This window comes from Bombina bombina, chromosome 12 (genome assembly GCF_027579735.1).
Source record: "Bombina bombina isolate aBomBom1 chromosome 12, aBomBom1.pri, whole genome shotgun sequence".
Classification (NCBI taxonomy): domain Eukaryota; kingdom Metazoa; phylum Chordata; class Amphibia; order Anura; family Bombinatoridae; genus Bombina; species Bombina bombina.
The window spans coordinates 106,452,665-106,476,654 of record NC_069510.1 but is presented as its reverse complement, the minus strand read 5'-3'; the positions used below and the strand labels follow the sequence as shown (position 1 = coordinate 106,476,654).

Sequence of the window (23,990 nt, the reverse complement as noted above, 5' to 3'; positions counted from 1 at the left end):
TCCATTTGTTCAAACAAAGTGCTCAGTGCTAATACTCCTTTATCCTCAGAGAAAATCAATTCACAATCTGTAGGCAAAGTCGTACGTGCAGTTACAGGCATCAGTGAGTAAAAGGCCTGCTGTGTTTCCTCCATAACTGTGCTGAAAAGTCTTATAAAAAGGCTGATCCAATATCATAAAACTGGGTGTAGGTATCCTTAATGTTATGGATAATGTAAGATGGACACCACAATCTATCTGGCTCACAGTGGACGCAGTGTCGCTCTATTCCAGTATTCCACACTCTAAAGGGATAGAGGCCATTGCCTTTTTTCTGGAACACAATACTGATTACTCTGATGATTTCATTAAGTACATTTTGAAGGTCACACTTTTTCTTTTGTCACACAATTTTTTCAAATTTGAGGATGTTTTCTATCTCCAGAGATGTGGTACCGCCATGGGGGCCAAATTTGCTCCCTCCTTTGCAAATCTTTTTTTGGGCTGGTGGGAGTTTTACCACATCTTTGGAGATAGAAACCCTTACAGGAAATGTATCTCCTTTTATAGGAGATACATAGATGATCTTCTCTTCATCTGGTCGGGTAATCAGTCTGACATTCAGGGATTCATTGACTATCTGAATCATAATGACATTGGACTAAGCTTCACTTTTGAAGCAAGTCAGAGTTCAATTAACTATTTGGATATTACATTGGAGGGCAGTTCCGATGGCAAAATACTTTCCAGGATTTTCAGAAAATCCATTTCAGGGAACTCCTTACTCTTAGGAACAAGCTGTCATCCCAGACATGTTCCCTATGCTATTGCAAAAGGTGAATATACCCGGATTAAAAGGAACTGTACCTCCAATGAGGACTTTTGCAGGGAGGCAGAAAGATTGGAGATGAGATTAAAAGAGAGAAAGTATCCCAAAAAAGTGATCAAAAGGGCTAGAGAATCTGTACAAGTAATACCGAGAGAGAGCTTACTGAAAACTAAAAATAAGCACAGTACAACCAAACAGGGAATTACTTTTGTTACAACACACAGTACCCAATATCCTCAGGTATGTGAGATTATCAGGAAACATTTTCCAATATTGAAGGCTGAGGATAAATTGGTTGACACAGTCCGACAAGGACTCAGATGTGCCTACAGGAAAAGCCCCACATTGGGATCTATTCTTTCGCCCACCCTGCTAAAAACTGACAAAGATGAGAGGGGATCATGGTTGGTACATACTGGGATGTACAGATGCGGTCACAGGAAGTGCAAGCCCTGTGATTATGCCAAGGTGACTAAGGAATTTGTGAGTGTAAGAACGAGGAAAAGTTACAAAATCAATTCTTGTATGAATTGTAAAACGGAATCGGTAGTCTATATGATTGAATGCACATTGTGCCAGATTCAGTATGTGGGACTCACCTCCAGAGACCTGAACTCTAGAATTAGGGAACATCTTTCCTCTTTCTCCACTAAGAGATCCACGACTCCAATAGTACAACACTTTGGAGTCTACCATGATAACAACCTTAAAGGATTCACATGGTGTGCTATTGAGAAAGTTTCTAGACCTGCTAGGGGGGGTAATCTGGACCAATTGCTCGCCAGACGCGAAGCCTTTTGGATTTTTACCTTAGGCACTCGGGTGCCTGATGGTCTAAATTCAAGATATGACGTAATGAACCTGTGGGAATAAATATTATGGTATTTCGCAATACATTTACCTATAGATCTCCTTGTATATTATAATTTAAGACTCATCGGATGGTCATGTGTGCTCAACCTGTATCATATCACATTGGATTACTTTATGGGGAGGCGCTATTTGTTAGCTTGTTATTTTCTACCATATATCATTATGATGACAATTTGTTTAGATATCTTTAATTCATACAGTATTTGACAGGTTACTCCTCATTTAGAATTATTTGCTTATTGCATGTTTATAATATTTTTATAATTTGTTTATACATTTATTTATTTTTGACACATGATAGCATCTATTGTGGTATTCTTTACTTAGGGTATTGTTTGAATTCTGTTGCCCATTAGTGCATTAGATAGGATAAGAGTAATGATTTAACTCCCACATATCGAGGATATATTAATAGAGACTCCTATACGCACTATCTGGGCATTAGAATTTTTAATAACATTTAATTACTTACTAACCCTTAGTATTTGACATTTTGTCTACAATGTATACCACTATGTTGGTTATTGACATAATTATTGCAGTGTGTATATTACGGTTGTATGGGCTCAGGCAATGTATTAGATTGTGCGGTTCTGACACCAGTGGGTTAATTTTATACACTGTTGGTATTGGTTAAACTTGAAGGCGTTGTTTTTTATGTGTGCACCAATCACATTTGTTTTAACTAGTTTTAAGCAGGTGTGGAGCACAGCACAGTAGGCTATGACTACGGATTTCATCCGAAACGCGTAAGCCAGACTGTGCTGCGCCTTCTACACCATACCCTATCCTTGCTGTGTTTGCCGGTTTTAAACTGAATAAATAAAGGAATTAATTTTAAGGAAACAGCCTCCACTTTCTCTTTTCAAGCTATTATTGTCCGGAGTTTGGCTGTTTCCTGCTGTGCATTACGAGCTTATACTCTACAAAGAGGATTGCATTGTGTGCTTTTCAACATTTGGCAGTTCCCTATTGCAAGCAGGAACTGTTTTTCACTACGTCACTGGCGGAGGGATACTGTATTCTATCGGAGGAACAAGTGTCTGGAATAAGTTGAGGCGGAGCAAGGGATCTCTGCCTCGTTCCAGAGTGTGTTCCATTGGCCGGAATTGGGCCGAGCCCCCTTAGAGGTGTCCGGATTGAATCTACAGCCGCGAATGGCGATACCCGCCTTCTCCATTGGATTGGGTGAGTGAGATCTCCATTGTCCACGCTGGAGCGAGTGAATGAGTGATATACCAAGGAACTTGAGAGTTTCTTTTTAGCACCTTGCACTTTATTTGATACCTTTTTGTTGTTAATACAATACAGACTGCCTATCATATTCTGGGTTTTCTTTCCTTACATTTATACACATAGTAACACATAAATATATATGTATAGACACATAGTAACACATAAATATATATGTATATACACATAGTAACACATAAATATATATGTATATAAGCATATTAACACATAAATATATATGTATATACACATAATAACACATAAATATATATGTATATACACATAGTAACACAAATATATATGTATATACACATAGTAACACATAAATATATATGTATACACATATTAACACATAAATATATATGTATACACATATTAGCACATAAATATATATGTATATACACATAGTAACACAAATATATATGTATATACACATAGTAACACATAAATATATATGTATATACACATAGTAACACATAAATATATATGTATATACACATAGTAACACATAAATATATATGTATATACACATAGTAACACATAAATATATATGTATATACACATAGTAACACATAAATATATATGTATATACACATAGTAACACATAAATATATATGTATATACACATAGTAACACATAAATATATATGTATATACACATATTAACACATAAATATATATGTATATACACATAGTAACACATAAATATATATGTATATACACATAGTAACACAAATATATATGTATATACACATAGTAACACATAAATATATATGTATATACACATAGTAACACATAAATATATATGTATATACACATAGTAACACATAAATATATATGTATATACACATAGTAACACATAAATATATATGTATATACACATAGTAACACATAAATATATATGTATATACACATAGTAACACAAATATATATGTATATACACATACTAACACATAAATATATATGTATATACACATAGTAACACATAAATATATATGTATATACACATAGTAACACATAAATATATATGTATATAAGCATATTAACACATAAATATATATGTATATACACATATTAACACATAAATATATATGTATATACACATAGTAACACAAATATATATGTATATACACATAGTAACACATAAATATATATGTATATACACATACTAACACATAAATATATATGTATATAAGCATATTAACACATAAATATATATGTATATACACATAGTAACACATAAATATATATGTATATACACATATTAACACATAAATATATATGTATATACACATAGTAACACATAAATATATATGTATATACACATAGTAACACATAAATATATATGTATATACACATAATAACACATCAATATATATGTATATACACATAGTAACACATAAATATATATGTATATACACATAGTAACATATAAATATATCTGTATACACATAGTAACACATAAATATATATGTATATACACATACTAACACATAAATATATATGTATATAAGCATATTAACACATAAATATATATGTATATACACATAATAACACATAAATATATATGTATATACACATAGTAACACATCAATATATATGTATATACACATAGTAACACATAAATATATATGTATATACACATAGTAACACATAAATATATATGTATATACACATAGTAACACATAAATATATATGTATATACACATATTAACACATAAATATATATGTATATACACATATTAACACATAAATATATATGTATATACACATAGTAACACATAAATATATATGTATATACACATATTAACACATAAATATATATGTATATACACATAGTAACACATAAATATATATGTATATACACATAATAACACATAAATATATATGTATATACACATAATAACACATAAATATATATGTATATACACATAGTAACACATAAATATATATGTATATACACATATTAACACATAAATATATATGTATATACACATAGTAACACATAAATATATATGTATATACACATAATAACACATAAATATATATGTATATACACATATTAACACATAAATATATATGTATATACACATAGTAACACATAAATATATATGTATATACACATAATAACACATAAATATATATGTATATACACATAGTAACACATAAATATATATGTATATACACATAATAACACATCAATATATATGTATATACACATAGTAACACATAAATATATATGTATATACACATAGTAACACATAAATATATATGTATACACATAGTAACACATAAATATATATGTATATACACATAGTAACACATAAATATATATGTATATACACATAGTAACATATAAATATATATGTATATATATACACATAGTAACACATAAATATATATGTATATACACATAGTAACACGTAAATATATATATATGTATATACACATAGTAACACATAAATATATATGTATATACACATAGTAACACGTAAATATATATATATGTATATACACATAGTAACACATAAATATATATGTATAGACACATATTAACACATAAATATATATGTATATACACATATTAACACATAAATATATATGTATATACACATAGTAACACAAATATATATGTATATACACATACTAACACATAAATATATATGTATATACACATAGTAACACATAAATATATATGTATATACACATAGTAACACATAAATATATATGTATATACACATAGTAACACATAAATATATATGTATATACACATAGTAACACATAAATATATATGTATATACACATAGTAACACAAATATATATGTATATACACATAGTAACAGATAAATATATATGTATATACACATATTAACACATAAATATATATGTATATACACATAGTAACACATAAATATATATGTATATACACATATTAACACATAAATATATATGTATATACACATACTAACACATAAATATATATGTATATACACATACTAACACATAAATATATATGTATATACACATAATAACACATAAATATATATGTATATACACATATTAACACATAAATATATATGTATATACACATACTAACACATAAATATATATGTATATACACATATTAACACATAAATATATATGTATATACACATATTAACACATAAATATATATGTATATACACATATTAACACATAAATATATATGTATATACACATAATAACACATAAATATATATGTATATACACATATAAACACATAAATATATATGTATATACACATATTAACACATAAATATATATGTATATACACATAATAACACATAAATATATATGTATATACACATAGTAACACAAATATATATGTATATACACACAGTAACACATAAATATATATGTATATACACACAGTAACACATAAATATATATGTATATACACATATTAACACATAAATATATATGTATATACACATAGTAACACATAAATATATATGTATATACACATATTAACACATAAATATATATGTATATACACATAATAACACATAAATATATATGTATAGACACAATAACACATAAATATATATGTATATACACATATTAACACATAAATATATATGTATATACACATAATAACACATAAATATATATGTATAGACACAATAACACATAAATATATATGTATATACACATATTAACACATAAATATATATGTATATACACACAGTAACACATAAATATATATGTATATACACATATTAACACATAAATATATATGTATATACACATAATAACACATAAATATATATGTATATACACATAGTAACACATAAATATATATGTATAGACACATAGTAACACATAAATATATATGTATAGACACATAGTAACACATAAATATATATGTATATACACATAGTAACACATAAATATATATGTATATACACATAGTAACACATAAATATATATGTATATACACATAGTAACACATAAATATATATGTATATACACATAGTAACACATAAATATATATGTATATACACATAGTAACACAAATATATATGTATATACACATAGTAACACAAATATATATGTATATACACATAGTAACACATAAATATATATGTATAGACACATAATAACACATAAATATATATGTATAGACACATAGTAACACATAAATATATATGTATATACACATATTAACACATAAATATATATGTATATACACATATTAACACATAAATATATATGTATATACACATAGTAACACATAAATATATATGTATATACACATAGTAACACATAAATATATATGTATATACACATAATAACACATAAATATATATGTATATACACATATTAACACCTAAATATATATGTATATACACATAGTAACACATAAATATATATGTATATACACATAGTAACACATAAATATATATGTATATACACATAGTAACACATAAATATATATGTATACACATAGTAACACATAAATATATATGTATATAAGCATATTAACACATAAATATATACGTATATAAGCATATACATATATATTTACTGGGAACACACAGTTCCCATTGACCACAATGCAAAGACACTTTTTAGTTCCTTTTTTTCTAACACTCCACTACCGCAACCTTTAGCCCCCAATTTTTTTATTTTATTTAATGCTACTATTTTTTATTTTAAAAAAGCACTACACATTGTATTTTGGTGCCAATTTGGGCACATTTAAAAAATTAACTAGAGGTCTCACCTTTGGTTAATTTTTTGAGCACTAATTGCTACCGCTTGTAATGGCTGGTTATTTATTGCGTGCCTGCAAACAGGCAAAAAATTAGCGCTCCACTTATAATCTAGGCCTATATCTGAATTATGAAAGTTTTGTGATATAAACACAAGTCTACTTAAATAATTATTATTACTATTATTATATATTATTTATAAAGTGGCAACATATAATAGTGATAACTTTATTGAGATCACTTAATTTTATATATATATATATATATATATATATACAGTTTTGTGATATAAACACAAGAACAGTGTACCTAAATAGTTAATTTTACTATTATTATGTTTTATTTATAAAGTGCCAACATATAATAGTGATAACTTTTTATTGAGATATATATATATATATATATATTTATATAATAATAAAAGGTTGTTAAAGATGTTTATTTTGCTTTTGAAGCTAACAGGATTTCCTTGCACAGCTGTCCCTTAAAGAAACATTAAACAAATGCTTGTTTTTTGTGTATTTTTCTTTTGTCCCATGCTTTCTAGAAAGGCCAAAAATAAAAATCTGTAACCTAGGAGTTTAAACTGCTGCAAACTGCCTAAACCGTCTGTTTAATTTGCAGCATTTACTGGTTACAGAATTAGTTTTGCAACTCTAGTGAGGGGAAATGCATTGGGCCACAAATGTTTGGATATCAGTCCAGACTTGATCATTCATTGTAAGTTGTGTAGGCTCTTTTGTTCTCCCTGTTTTGTAATTTTTTTCTCCAGGTAAGGAAATAAAAACGTCTGTTCTTACATGTCTAATATAATATTAATATTTGTTGTTTTCCCAGCAAACATGTACAAAGTAGATCTACCCCCAGATCTGAAAGAAGCTGCGGCTATTGAGCGGAGGAGAAACAGGGAGCAGCAAAGACAAAGTCGTGTTTTCAATGCAAAATTCCGAACCATTGGGGTATCGCTCATTTTTATGTGATGTGTTTGCATGTGTGTGTGCATGCATATGTGTGTATGTGTGTTTGCGCATGCGTACGTGTATATGTGTGTGTGCATGTGTACATGTGTATGTGTGTTTGCATGTGTGTATGCATGCGTACGTGTGTTTGCATGTGTACGTGTGTGTACATGTGTACGTGTGTTTGTGTGTGTGCTTGCGTGTGTGCATCCGTACGTGTGAATGTGTGTTTGTGCATGCGTACATGTGTATGTGTGTTTGTGTATGCGTACGTGTGTATGTGTGTGCGCATGTGTATGTGTGTGCGCATGCGTACGTGCGTATGTGTGTTTGCATGCGTACATGTGTATGTGTGTGTGCATGTGTGTGTGCGCATGCGTACGTGTTTGCATAAATTATGGACATTGTCTCCATGTCTGTGTTTACATATGTGTATGTCTATATGCAAGGGACATATGGACATTGACTTTATAGATGTGTGTTTGAATGACTGTATGTGTATATATGCGTAGATATTTATCTATATGCGTCCTTGTGTGTGTCTGTAGTTAATTGTATAATGGACCATGGTTCCATGGGTGTATGTTTACACTACTACATATGTGTGTGTGAGTACATGTGTGCATATGTGTCCTTATGTGTGTGCGTGTGTATTTCAGTTTATAATGAACAATGATTCAATGGATGTGTGTGTATAAATGAGTATAATGAACGTTCACTGCACAAGTCATTGTTTTGGATCACATGTTCATGCACTTGTTCTGACCCTGCCTATCATGCAGGTTGATGTGGACACTCTTGAGAAACAAGTGCAGGAGAAGAAACAGAAGGAAGAGATCGAGAAAGCTAGAGATGAGGCATTCGGTAACTATGCTCTCAGATATCTAAAGTCATAATTACCACAAGGGGGGGTAGTTATCAAGCCGTCAACCTCAGTTATCAGTAGTTATCAAGCCGCAGCGTATTTGTGGCGAGGCTGATACGCCTTAGTTATCAAAGGCTCGAGACCGGCAAAAGTAGAATTTTGTGACGTCAGCTTCGATCCGCCGGACTCAGTCCGACACAGATCGATTCTTACGTCACTCCAGATGTGCGGCACATTCTCACTACTTTTGCTAGCTATCAAAAAACTAGCAGGTACGCTCGGCACTTTTACGGCCCAGCGTACCTGGTTTTCAAAGCGCCAGCCTGGAGGCGGCGGATCCCATAGGAATCAATGGGAGTCTGACCATAGCGAAAGTACAAGTTCGCTGCTGACAGACATCCCATTGATTTCTATGGGAGCTGTCTACACCTAACACCCTAACATGTACCCCGAGTCTAAACACCACTAATCTGACCCCCCCTACACCGCCGCAACTAAATAAAGTTATTAACCCCTAAACCGCCGCTCCCGGAGCCCACCGCAACTATAATAAATGTATTAACCCCTAACCCGCCGCTCCCTGAACCCGCCGCAACCTATATTAAATGTATTAACCCCTACCCTGCCCCCCCTACACCGTCGCCACCTATAATACATTTATTAACCCCTAATCTGCCCCCCCCTACACCGTCGCCACCTATAATAAATTTATTAACCCCTATCCTGCCCCCCACTACGCCGCCGCCACTGTAATAAAATGATTAACCCCTAAACCTAACCCTAACCCTAACGCCCCCTAACTTAAATATTAATTAAATAAATCTAAATAAATTAACTCTTATTAACTAAATGAATCCTATTTAAAACTAAATACTTACCTTTAAAATAAACCCTAATATAGCTACAATATAAATAATAATTATATTCTAGCTATCTTAGGATTTATTTTTATTTTACAGGTACCTTTCAATTTATTTTAACCATGTACAATAGCTATTAAATAGTTATTAACTATTTAATAGCTTACCTAGCTAAAATAAAGAGAAATGTACCTGTGAAATAAATCCTAACCTAAGTTACAATTACACCTAACACTACACTATACTTTAATAAATTATTCCTATTTAAAAATAAATACTTACCTGTAAAATAAACCCTAAGATAGCTACAATGTAATTAATAATTATATTATAGCTATCTTAGGATTTATATTTATTTTACAGGTAACTTTGTATTTATTTTAGCTAGTTAGAATAGTTATTAAATAGTTATTAACTATTTAATAACTACCTAGCTAAAAGAAATACAAAATTACCTGTAAAATAAATCCTAACTTAAGTTACAATTAAACCTAATACTACACTATCATTAAATTAACTAAATAAACTACCTACAAAGAACTACAATGAAATACAATTACATAAACTAACTAAAGTACAAAAAATAAAAAAAGCTAAGTTACAAAAAATAAAAAATTAAGTTACAAACATGTTAAAAATATTACAACAATTTTAAGCTACTTACACCTAATCTAAGCCCCCTAATAAAATAACAAACCCCCCCAAAATAAAAAAAATCCCTACCCTATTATAAATTAAATAAATTTCAAAGCTCTTTTACCTTACCAGCCCTTAAAAGGGCCATTTGTGGGGGCATGCCCCAAAAAGTTCAGCTCTTTTGCCTGTAAAATAAAAATACAACCCCCCCCCCCAACATTAAAACCCACCACCCACATACCCCTAATCTAACCCAAACCCCCCTTACAAAAACCTAACACTAATCCCCTGAAGATCATCCTACCTTGAGTCGTCTTCACTCAGCCGAGCCACCGATGGAACTGAAGAGGACATCCGGAGCGGAAGAAGTTAATCCTCCAAGCGGCGCTGAAGAAATCTTCCATCCGATGAAGTCATCATCCAGGCGGCGCTGAAGAAGTCTTCGATCCGGCCGATGTCATCTTCAAAGAGGCGCTGAAGAGGTCTTCTATCCGGGCGAAGTCATCTTCCAAGCCGGGTCTTCAATCTTCCTTCCGCCGACGCGGAACCACCTTCTTCACCGACGGACTACGACGAATGACGGCTCCTTTAAGGGACGTCATCCAAGATGGCGTCCCCTCAATTCCGATTGGCTGATAGGATTCTATCAGCCAATCGGAATTAAGGTAGGAAAATCTGATTGGCTGATGGAATCAGCCAATCAGATTCAAGTTCAATCCGATTGGCTGATCCAATCAGCCAATCAGATTGAGCTCGCATTCTATTGGCTGATCGGAACAGCCAATAGAATGCAAGCTCAATCTGATTGGCTGATTCCATCAGCCAATCAGATTTTCCTACCTTAATTCCGATTGGCTGATAGAATCCTATCAGCCAATCGGAATTGAGGGGACGCCATCTTGGATGACGTCCCTTAAAGGAGCCGTCATTCGTCGTAGTCCGTCGGTGAAGAAGGTGGTTCCGCGTCGGCGGAAGGAAGATTGAAGACCCGGCTTGGAAGATGACTTCGCCCGGATAGAAGACCTCTTCAGCGCCTCTTTGAAGATGACATCGGCCGGATCGAAGACTTCTTCAGCGCCGCCTGGATGATGACTTCATCGGATGGAAGATTTCTTCAGCGCCGCTTGGAGGATTAACTTCTTCCGCTCCGGATGTCCTCTTCAGTTCCATCGGTGGCTCGGCTGAGTGAAGACGACTCAAGGTAGGATGATCTTCAGGGGATTAGTGTTGGGTTTTTGTAAGGGGGGTTTGGGTTAGATTAGGGGTATGTGGGTGGTGGGTTTTAATGTTGGGGGGGGGGGTTGTATTTTTATTTTACAGGCAAAAGAGCTGAACTTTTTGGGGCATGCCCCCACAAATGGCCCTTTTAAGGGCTGGTAAGGTAAAAGAGCTTTGAAATTTATGTAATTTAGAATAGGGTAGGGATTTTTTTTATTTTGGGGGGGTTTGTTATTTTATTAGGGGGCTTAGATTAGGTGTAAGTAGCTTAAAATTGTTGTAATATTTTTAACATGTTTGTAACTTAATTTTTTATTTTTTGTAACTTAGCTTTTTTTATTTTTTGTACTTTAGTTAGTTTATGTAATTGTATTTCATTGTAGTTCTTTGTAGGTAGTTTATTTAGTTAATTTAATGATAGTGTAGTATTAGGTTTAATTGTAACTTAAGTTAGGATTTATTTTACAGGTAATTTTGTATTTCTTTTAGCTAGGTAGTTATTAAATAGTTAATAACTATTTAATAACTATTCTAACTAGCTAAAATAAATACAAAGTTACCTGTAAAATAAATATAAATCCTAAGATAGCTATAATATAATTATTAATTACATTGTAGCTATCTTAGGGTTTATTTTACAGGTAAGTATTTATTTTTAAATAGGAATAATTTATTAAAGTATAGTGTAGTGTTAGGTGTAATTGTAACTTAGGTTAGGATTTATTTCACAGGTACATTTCTCTTTATTTTAGCTAGGTAAGCTATTAAATAGTTAATAACTATTTAATAGCTATTGTACATGGTTAAAATAAATTGAAAGGTACCTGTAAAATAAAAATAAATCCTAAGATAGCTAGAATATAATTATTATTTATATTGTAGCTATATTAGGGTTTATTTTAAAGGTAAGTATTTAGTTTTAAATAGGATTCATTTAGTTAATAAGAGTTAATTTATTTAGATTTATTTAATTAATATTTAAGTTAGGGGGGCGTTATGGTTAGGGTTAGACTTAGGTTTAGGGGTTAATAATTTTATTACAGTGGCGGCGGCGTAGTGGGGGGCAGGATAGGGGTTAATAAATTTATTATAGGTGGCGACGGTGTAGGGGGGGCAGGATAGGGGTTAATAGGTTTATTATAGGTTGCGGCGGGTTCATGGAGCGGCGGTTTAGGGGTTAAACTATTTATTTAGTTGCGGAGAGGTGCAGGATCAGCAGGATAGGGGTTAATAATTTTATAATAGAGGGCGACGGTATAGGGGGGGCAGGATAGGGGTTACTAGGTATAATGTAGGTGGCAGCGGTGTCCGGGAGCGGCGGTTTAGGGGTTAATACATTTATAAGACTTGCGGCGGGGTCTAGGAGAGGCGGTTTAGGGGTTAATACATTTATAAGACTTGCGGCGGGGTCTAGGAGCGGCGGTTTAGGGGTTAGTAACTTTATTTAGTTGCGGGAGGCTCCGGGGGCGCCGGTATAGGGGGTAGAACAGTGTAGTTTAGTGTGAGTGCTTAGTGACAGGCTAGCAATAAAGCTGGGAAAAAGCCGAAGGGCAGCGAGATCGGATGAGTGATAACTGTCACAGTCCGCTGCTCATCGCCCCGCGGCTTTTTGACAGCTTTATTTGATAACTTAGGCGAACGTATTCAAGGTCCGCGGCGGCGAAGGTAGGCGAGCTTAGGCGGACGTATTGGGCCGGCGAAGCCAGAAAAGTAGACGGCTTGATAAGTAGCCCCCATTGAGTCATAAATTGCAAGTGGTTCATAATGAGGTTGACTCCAATCTTTTTTATTTTTCCGTAAGAAAAAAAGTGGTTGCAACTTATCTTTTAAAATTGGATTTTAAGGAGTCTCACGCTATAAATCGTGACAAGTTTTAAAATATTAGCAAAAGTTCCAAACCTCACTGTCAACTGTATCTATTACTGCAAGATGGTGATACAAAGTTCTAGAAACTATAAATTGTGTTTCTTTCAAAACCGGATATTTGTGACTTCTGTTAAATGTAAAACCTGCGCAATTGATCTGAGTTGCCAATAAACTAGACAAAGATAAAACGGCAAACTGTTAAATCCCGATCAGGACTATACGATTGCTGATAGAAATACTGTTTAAGAAGATGAAATTTCTAAAAACAAAAATGCATATATGAAATAAAAACAAAGGGCTCCATTACATATGTGGTGTCGCCCGCAAAAGCCGGCGATGCCGGTTTTTGCGCGGGTTTGGTATCCTATATACAGCACCACATATAAATGTGGCACGTATATTTCACCCGTCACCCGTAATTTTTACTCCCATAAGCTAACATGGGTATGCAATATTCAGCGCAAGGACTTAGGAGGCGAAAATGGAGAAATCTTACTCCATTTTCACCTTGCCATACAAGGCAGCCGCAGCACGCCTTATGCTGAGTATGGGAGCACCGTAACTCCCGAAAATGCCTGCAAACATAAACACCAAACGCACGCGCAATATCTATCTACCTGTCAACCGCAATCCCCCACCGCAATAACTAATAAAGTGTATTAACCCCTAAATCCGCCATCAAACCCACATCGGAACTAATAAAAGTATTAACCCCTAAACTGACAACCCCCTCACAACGTAATAAACCTAATTAAACTATTAACCCCTATATCTGCCATCAAACCCACACCGCAAGTAATAACTAAATTATTAACTCCTAAATCCGCCAACCCCAACATCGCAAACTACTGCAAGATGGTGATACAGTTCTAGAAACTATAAATTGTGTTTTTTTTTCAAAACCGGATATTAGGGGTTAAAACTATTAACCCCTAAACCGCCAAAGCCCACAATACAAAAACCTAACTCCTAACCTAACACCCCCTAAATGAACCCAAATTACCTAAATTACAAAATACTAAAGTTACTATTAAAATGGAAAAAAACTAACACTACTTTAAAAATAAAAATAAACTAAGTATAAATTAAAGGGACAGTCTAGTCAAAATTAAAATTCTGGTGTAGACTGTCCCTTTCAGCTACAATTACAGAAAATAAAAAAATCTAAAATTACATAAAATAAAAAAACAAAATTACCAAATTTTAAAAAATTATACCTAATCCCTATGAAAATAAAAACACCCACTACTCTAAGAATAAACTACCAGTAGCCCTTAAAAGGGCATTTTGCAGGGCATTGCCCCAAGATAATAAGCTCTTTTACAACATAATACACAAAGTCCCCCCCTAACAGTAACCCCCCCCCACCAAACCCCACAAAATAAAAGAATCTAACACTAAAAAACCTAAACTACCCATTGCCCTGAAAAGGGCATTTGTTGGGCATTGCCCTTAAAAGGAAATTTAGCTCTTTTACTGCCCACCCTAATCTAAATAAAACAAACCCCTAAAAAAAAACCTTAAAAAAACCTAAGTCTAACCCCCAGGTTGGTACTCGCCTTTCCTGAAGTCCGGCGGAGAAGCTCCTGTTCCTGATTTGAATAGCCAATAGAATTTCAGTAACTCTCATCCTATTGGCTGATTTGAACAGCCAATAGGATTTGAAGACTCAAATCAGACAATAGGAATTCAATGGACGCCAGTTTTAATCGTGTACCTTGAATTCTCTATCCAGTGTACGGCGACGATCGTACAAAGAGGATCCTCCACTCTCCATGGCTCCGCGGTCGCCGGTCTTCAGTTCCAGGGTCGCCGGTCTTCAGTTCCAGGTCGCCGGTCTTCAGTTCCAGGGTCGCCGGTCTTCAGTTCCAGAGTCGCCGTTCTTCAGTTCCAGGGTCGCCGGTCTTCAGTTCCAGGGTCGCCGGTCTTCAGTTCCAGGGTCGCCGGTCTTCAGTTCCAGGGTCGCCGGTCTTCAGCTCTGCAGTCATCAGTCTTCCACTCCGCGCCGGATGTTCCTGGAAGAAGAAAGAAGAGGTCGCCGGTTGGAAGAAAACTTCACAGCCTGGAACAGGACCTTCTCCACCGGACTTCAGGAACGGTGAGTACCAACCTGGGGGTTAGACTTAGGTTTTTTTTAAGGGTTATTTGGGAGGGGTTGTTTTATTTTGATTAGGGTGGGCAGTAAAAGAACTAAATGCCCTTTTAAGGGCAATGCCCAACAAATGCCCTTTTCAGGGCAATGGGTAGTTTAGGTTTTTTAGTCTTAGGTTCTTTCATTTTGGGGGGTTTTTTACTGTTAGGGGGGACTTTGTCTATTTTGTTGTAAAAGAGCTGATTATCTTGGGGCAATGCCCTGCAAAAAGCCCTTTTAAGGGATACTGGTAGTTTATTCTTAGAGTAGGGGGTGTTTTTATTTTGGGGGGGCTTTTTTATTTTCATAGGGATTAAGTATATTTTTTTAAAATTTGGTAATTTTGTTTTTTATTTTCTGTAATCTTAGATTTTTTTTATTTTCTGTAATTGTAGCTTAAAGGGACAGTCTACACCAGAATTGTAATTTTGACTAGACTGTCCCTTTAATTTATACTTAGTTTATTTTTATTTTTAAAGTAGTGTTAGGTTTTTTATTTTAATAGTAACTTTAGTATTTTGTAATTTAGGTAATTTGGGTTCATTTAGGGGGTGTTAGGTTAGGGGGTGCTAGGTTAGGGGTTAGGTTTATTGGGTTGTGGGCTTTGGCAGTTTAGGGGTTAATACTTTGATAGGTTTATTGCGTTGTGGGATTTGGCAGTTTAGAAGTTAATACTTTAATAGGTAGTTTGCTTTGTGGGTTAATGGCGGATTAGGGGTTAATAGTTTAATTAGGCATATTGCGTTGTGGGGGGGGGGGGGGTGTCGGTTAAGGGGTTATTACATTAGTGCTGAAGCCTGTGCCGTATATGTAATCTCGCTCCATCAGTTTAAGAGTGTGATTGCTAAATACCATTTTTAGATAACATGATTTCCTGCAGATCTCGTTAGCTGTTCAAGATATCATGTATATGTCTTACATACATATATATATATATATATATATATAAACACATCTAAAATGGTGTGTGTGGCCAATTCAGAGTGTATTGCGCAAGATTATAGAATTATTTCAAATCGTCTTGGAATATTGGTAAACATATCAAAAAGGCCAGTTTTGCACTTTAACAACACCCTAATGAATTTGATGTGTCCATTTTGATGCCGAAGTAAAGTGCAAAACCCATAGTTGGGGGGTTGTGATTGCTGAAGCTGTTGATCATTTATGAAAAGGTGCTTGGATCTTCATGAGTTACCATGATATCTTTTAAATTTAGGATTATTTGAACCAATCATATATTTTATTAAATCATTGTCTTAATATTCATTAAAATACTTTAAACATTTTTAATTGCAATTTTGTTGCAAAAACGGAAAAAAATATATAATATCCTAGAACAACATAGCTAGTATGAGAAATTGTAAGATATTTGTAGGGGTTTTATACTTGGCTAGAATTTCTACTGAGCCCTCTATCTACTGTATTAGTGTATAAAGATTATTTATTAATAAGAGCAGGTATTGGCGCACCTCAAGACACATGAGACCACAAATTATTTCACATATTTTAACTTTTTTCCATTTTTTCCTTAATGCTGCAAAAATTGCCTTCTTAATATTTCATAATTTTTTTTAAATTTTTTAAATAAAGATGGGATCTTAGTCACACAATATGACCATATTCTGCTTAAGCCAGTCACCACTTTCAAGGTGTCCCATAAACACATACTTCAAACTTGTTTCCCAATGCTGCAAAAAATTGTCATCTCAAAACCTCTTAACACTATGAAGTTAGCCAGAAAACCTCATCCCATGCAGTCTGGATGAGAGGTATAATATTGGAATGTTATTTTGGTATATTAGAATTGTTTTGGCTAACTTCATAGTGTTAAGAGGTGTTGAGATGGCAATTTTTTGCAGCATTGGGAAACAAGTTTGAAGTATGTGTAATAACATGTAGCCAGGAAGCCTCATCCCATGCAGTCTGGATGAGAGATTGGAAATTCTATTTTGATATATTAGAATTGTATTCTTGAGCTTAGCTTGGTTAAAACTTTAGAGTTAGGACCAGTCTTTTATGGGACACCTTGAAAGTGGTGACTGGCTTAAGCAGAATATGGCCATATTGTGTGACTAAGATCCCATCTTTATTTAAAAAATTTAAAAAAAATTATGAAATATTAAGAAGGCAATTTTTGCAGCATTAAGGAAAAAATGGAAAAAGTTAAAATATGTGAAATAATTTGTGGTCTCATGTGTCTTGAGGTGCCCCAATACCTGCTCTTATTATTATATACATTTTGGTCACTTTGGCAGCACTCCACAATATGTGCATTTAAAAACATATGCTTTTATTAGATGTGCTTAACCATTTTTTCTTACTGATTTATCACTGGGGAAACTGACCAAAGCACTTTTGGTTTAAAGCACTCCACCCAGTTCAGGTGCGTTCCAAACACAGATATTTAACTGTGTGTATATAAAGCCAGAAAACCTCATCCCATGCAGTCTGGATGAGAGGTATAATATTGGAATGTTATTTTGGTATATTAGAATTGTATTGGCTAACTTCATAGTGTTAAGAGGTGTTGAGATGGCAATTTTTTGCAGCATTGGGAAACAAGTTTGAAGTATGTGTAATAACATGTAGCCAGGAAGCCTCATCCCATGCAGTCTGGATGAGAGATTGGAAATTCTATTTTGATATATTAGAATTGTATTCTTGAGCTTAGCTTGGCTAAAATTTTAGAGTTAGGACCAGTCTTTTATGGGACACCTTGAAAGTGGTGACTGGCTTAAGCAGAATATGGCCATATTGTGTGACTAAGATCCCATCTTTATTTAAAACATTTTAAAAAAAATTATGAAATATTAAGAAGGCAATTTTTGCAGCATTAAGGAAAAAATGGAAAAAAGTTAAAATATGTGAAATAATTTGTGGTCTCATGTGTCTTGAGGTGTGCCAATACCTGCTCTTATTATTATATACATTTTGGTCACTTTGGCAGCACTCCACAATATGTGCATTTAAAAACATATGCTTTTATTAGATGTGCTTAACCATTTTTTCTTACTAAAGATTATTTATTGTCACTTTATAAATTAAAGATTATAGATTAATGAACATGACGGAGAATGTTGGTATGTAATGTCTCTGCAGATGCAAGCAGGCAGCACTACGATAAAATTGCCCAGATGCTGGAGCAAGAACAACAAGCGGTAACACGAAACCTTGATGTGGCTTTGGAAGACTTTAGGGTAAGGCATCAGCAGCCAGATACTCGAAGGGAGTTTGACCTGTATGACCCTCAAGGCCTCAAGAAAGATCGGCCTGCTCGAGTGTGTGATGATGACCCCAGATGTGGTCCTGCAAGCCTACAGAAATTTGCTGGGGAGGATTTGAGTGAAAAGGAGAGAGCCAAGTTGCAGAAGGATATGATCAAAAAATGGTTGACATTGCAGAATGAAGAAACACAAAGGGCTGAAGCCCAACAAAAGTTTGCAGGTAATCTGAATATAGTCCTCTTTTTAGTACAACACAGTCTGTGCTATATAAAACGTCACCTGTATGGTACTATCTTACATGTGCCCACAAATACTGCTAGTATTAATGGATGTGTGTGGTTGAGAACAAAAGTGATTTAAAATATAACTTATTTTAACTTGTTTTGTCTTCCGCCTCTTCCAATTTATTTATTGTTTTCTGCTTCCTTCTTCTTTCTTGTACCCCATTTTCCTTCTTTTTATTCCTTGTTTTTAATCTCCTTCTGTCCAATTCTACCCTTTTTTTTGTATTTCTTCTTTTTGTTCTTCTCCATATATTCACTATTTTCTTCTTATTCCTTCATTTTCTCTACTGGGGTATCAGTATTTCATAAAACATACCACAAAAGAGAGACAGTACCATTAAGGTCTTTAAGGATGTTTTGGCCCAAACAAATTCACAAAACTTCCTGAAGGAGCCTGGCACTGGCATTCTATTTGGTATGTTTTTTACCCTAAAATGAATATATTTATATAGATAAACTTCAAGTAATCTCCTCTGTAACTTTTATTTACAGATAATTTATATGATAAAAAGAGGATAGAGCTAGATGAACGAGCCCAGCATCTGAGCAGGATGGAAGAAGAATGCAGGAAGGCAATTGACATGGCTACCAACAATTTCAACGAAGCTTTGGTAATTTTAAATTTTTTTGACATAGTATCTTAATTTTCTTCTAAGCACTAACTGGGTTGGTGCAATTATTTATTGCTTGTTCACTGAACTTCAGTCAGTCATGTATGTAGAACATTGTGCATACCCTCATCAACAGTATCAAAGTCCCTCAAAAAGAGCTCAACATCTGTCCTCTCAAACAAGTTACCTTCAATCTATCCTCATTTGAAAGAAGAATCTGACATTTATCCTCTCTTGAACATAAAACGTGGCATCAATCCTCTCTTGACCAAATTTTATGATATAAGTTAAAAAATGCACAATTTTCCAATTAGAAAAAGAGATTGTGTAGAGGAACCGCCCTCCTGGTTTGTACATGTATAAAATAACATAATTTATGCTTACCTGATAAATTCCTTTCTTCTGTTGTGTGATCAGTCCACGGGTCATCATTACTTCTGGGATATAACTCCTCCCCAACAGGAAATGCAAGAGGATTCACCCAGCAGAGCTGCATATAGCTCCTCCCCTCTACGTCAGTCCCAGTCATTCGACCAAGAATCAACGAGAAAGGAGTAACCAAGGGTGAAGTGGTGACTGGAGTATAATTTAAAAGATATTTACCTGCCTTAAAACAGGGCAGGCCGTGGACTGATCACACAACAGAAGAAAGGAATTTATCAGGTAAGCATAAATTATGTTTTCTTCTGTTATGTGTGATCAGTCCACGGGTCATCATTACTTCTGGGATACCAATACCAAAGCAAAAGTACACGGATGACGGGAGGGATAGGCAGGCTCATTATACAGAAGGAACCACTGCCTGAAGAACCTTTCTCCCAAAAATAGCCTCCGAAGAAGCAAAAGTGTCAAATTTGTAAAATTTGGAAAAAGTATGAAGCGAAGACCAAGTTGCAGCCTTGCAAATCTGTTCAACAGAGGCCTCATTCTTAAAGGCCCAAGTGGAAGCCACAGCTCTAGTGGAGTGAGCTGTAATTCTTTCAGGAGGCTGCTGTCCAGCAGTCTCATAGGCTAAACGTATTATGCTACGAAGCCAAAAAGAGAGAGAGGTAGCAGAAGCTTTTTGACCTCTCCTCTGTCCAGAGTAAACGACAAACAAGGAAGAAGTTTGGCGAAAATCTTTAGTTGCCTGCAAGTAGAACTTGAGGGCACGAACTACATCCAGATTGTGTAAAAGACGTTCCTTCTTTGAAGAAGGATTTGGACACAAGGATGGGACAACAATCTCTTGATTGATGTTCCTGTTAGTGACTACCTTAGGTAAGAACCCAGGTTTAGTACGCAGAACTACCTTGTCTGAGTGAAAAATCAGATAAGGGGAATCACAATGTAAGGCTGATAACTCAGAGACTCTTCGAGCCGAGGAAATAGCCATTAAAAACAGAACTTTCCAAGATAACATCTTTATATCAATGGAATGAAGTGGTTCAAACGGAACACCCTGTAAAACGTTAAGAACTAAGTTTAAACTCCATGGTGGAGCAACAGCTTTAAACACAGGCTTGATCCTAGCTAAAGCCTGACAAAAGGACTGGACGTCTGGATTTTCTGACAGACGTCTGTGTAACAAGATGGACAGAGCTGAAATCTGTCCCTTTAATGAACTAGCTGATAAACCCTTTTCTAAACCTTCTTGTAGAAAAGACAATATCCTAGCGATCCTAACCTTACTCCAGGAGTAACCTTTGGATTCGCACCAGTATAGGTATTTCCGCCATATTTTATGGTAAATCCTTCTGGTAACAGGCTTCCTAGCCTGAATCAGGGTATCAATAACCGACTCAGAAAAACCACGTTTTGATAAAATCAAGCGTTCAATTTCCAAGCAGTCAGCTTCAGAGAAGTTAGATTTTGATGTTTGAATGGACCCTGTATCAGAAGGTCCTGTCTTAGAGGTAGAGACCAAGGCGGACAGGATGACATGTCCACTAGATCTGCATACCAAGTCCTGCGTGGCCAAGCAGGTGCTATTAGAATTACTGATGCTCTCTCCTGTTTGATTTTGGCAATCAATCGAGGAAGCAGCGGGAAGGGTGGAAACACATAAGCCATCCTGAAGTTCCAAGGTGCTGTCAAAGCATCTATCAGAACTGCTCCCGGATCCCTGGATCTGGACCCGTAGCGAGGAAGTTTGGCGTTCTGGCGAGACGCCATGAGATCTATCTCTGGTTTGCCCCAACGTCGAAGTATTTGGGCAAAGACCTCCGGATGAAGTTCCCACTCCCCCGGATGAAGAGTCTGGCGACTCAAGAAATCCGCCTCCCAGTTCTCCACTCCCGGGATGTGGATTGCTGACAGGTGGCAAGAGTGAGACTCTGCCCAGCGAATTATCTTTGATACTTCCATCATTGCTAGGGAGCTTCTTGTCCCTCCCTGATGGTTGATGTAAGCTACAGTCGTGATGTTGTCCGACTGAAACCTGATGAACCCCCGAGTTATTAACTGGGGCCAAGCCAGAAGGGCATTGAGAACTGCTCTCAATTCCAGAATGTTTATTGGAAGGAGACTCTCCTCCTGATTCCATAGTCCCTGAGCCTTCAGAGAATTCCAGACAGCGCCCCAACCTAGTAGGCTGGCGTCTGTTGTTACAATTGTCCAGTCTGGCCTGCTGAATGGCATCCCCCTGGACAGGTGTGGTCGATGAAGCCACCATAGAAGAGAATTTCTGGTCTCTTGATTCAGATTCAGAGTAGGGGACAAATCTGAGTAATCCCCATTCCACTGACTTAGCATGCATAATTGCAGCGGTCTGAGGTGTAGGCGTGCAAAAGGTACTATGTCCATTGCCGCTACCATTAAGCCGATCACCTCCATGCATTGAGCTACTGACGGGTGTTGAATGGAATGAAGGACGCGGCATGCATTTTGAAGTTTTGTTAACCTGTCTTCTGACAGGTAAATCTTCATTTCTACAGAATCTATAAGAGTCCCCAAGAATGGAACTCTTGTGAGAGGAAAGAGAGAACTCTTCTTTTCGTTCACTTTCCATCCATGCGACCTTAGAAATGCCAGAACTAACTCTGTATGAGACTTGGCAGTTTGAAAGCTTGAAGCTTGTATTAGAATGTCGTCTAGGTACGGAGCTACCGAAATCCCTCGCGGTCTTAGTACCGCTAGAAGGGCACCCAGAACCTTTGTGAAGATTCTTGGAGCCGTAGCCAATCCGAATGGAAGAGCTACAAACTGGTAGTGCCTGTCTAAGAAGGCAAACCTTAGATACCGGTGATGATCTTTGTGGATCGGTATGTGAAGGTAAGCATCCTTTAAATCCACTGTGGTCATGTACTGACCCTCTTGGATCATGGGTAAGATTGTCCGAATAGTTTCCATTTTGAACGATGGAACTCTTAGGAATTTGTTTAGAGTCTTTAAATCTAAGATTGGCCTGAAAGTTCCCTCTTTTTTGGGAACCACAAACAGGTTTGAGTAGAACCCTTGTCCTTGTTCCGACCACGGAACCGGATGGATCACTCCCATTGTTAACAGATCTTGTACGCAGCGTAGAAACGCTTCTTTCTTTATCTGGTTTGTTGACAACCTTGACAGATGAAATCTCCCTCTTGGGGGAGATAATTTGAAGTCTAGAAGGTATCCCTGAGATATGATCTCTAGTGCCCAGGGATCCTGAACATCTCTTGCCCAGGCCTGGGCGAAGAGAGAGAGTCTGCC

General features: G+C 35.1%; 1 protein-coding gene across 1 annotated transcript in view; it reads left to right on the top strand.

Annotated features, from left to right (window-relative positions):
• Positions 1 to 23,990, top strand: part of RIBC1 (RIB43A domain with coiled-coils 1) — a 52,098-nt gene that overhangs the window by 20,657 nt on the left and 7,451 nt on the right. The window contains exons 2-5 of the mRNA XM_053695495.1: positions 8,505 to 8,626; positions 9,409 to 9,490; positions 19,302 to 19,646; positions 20,203 to 20,321. Coding sequence (XP_053551470.1) covers positions 8,510 to 8,626; positions 9,409 to 9,490; positions 19,302 to 19,646; positions 20,203 to 20,321 — 663 coding nt within the window. The 5' untranslated portion in view covers positions 8,505 to 8,509. The remainder of the gene's footprint in view (positions 1 to 8,504; positions 8,627 to 9,408; positions 9,491 to 19,301; positions 19,647 to 20,202; positions 20,322 to 23,990) is intronic.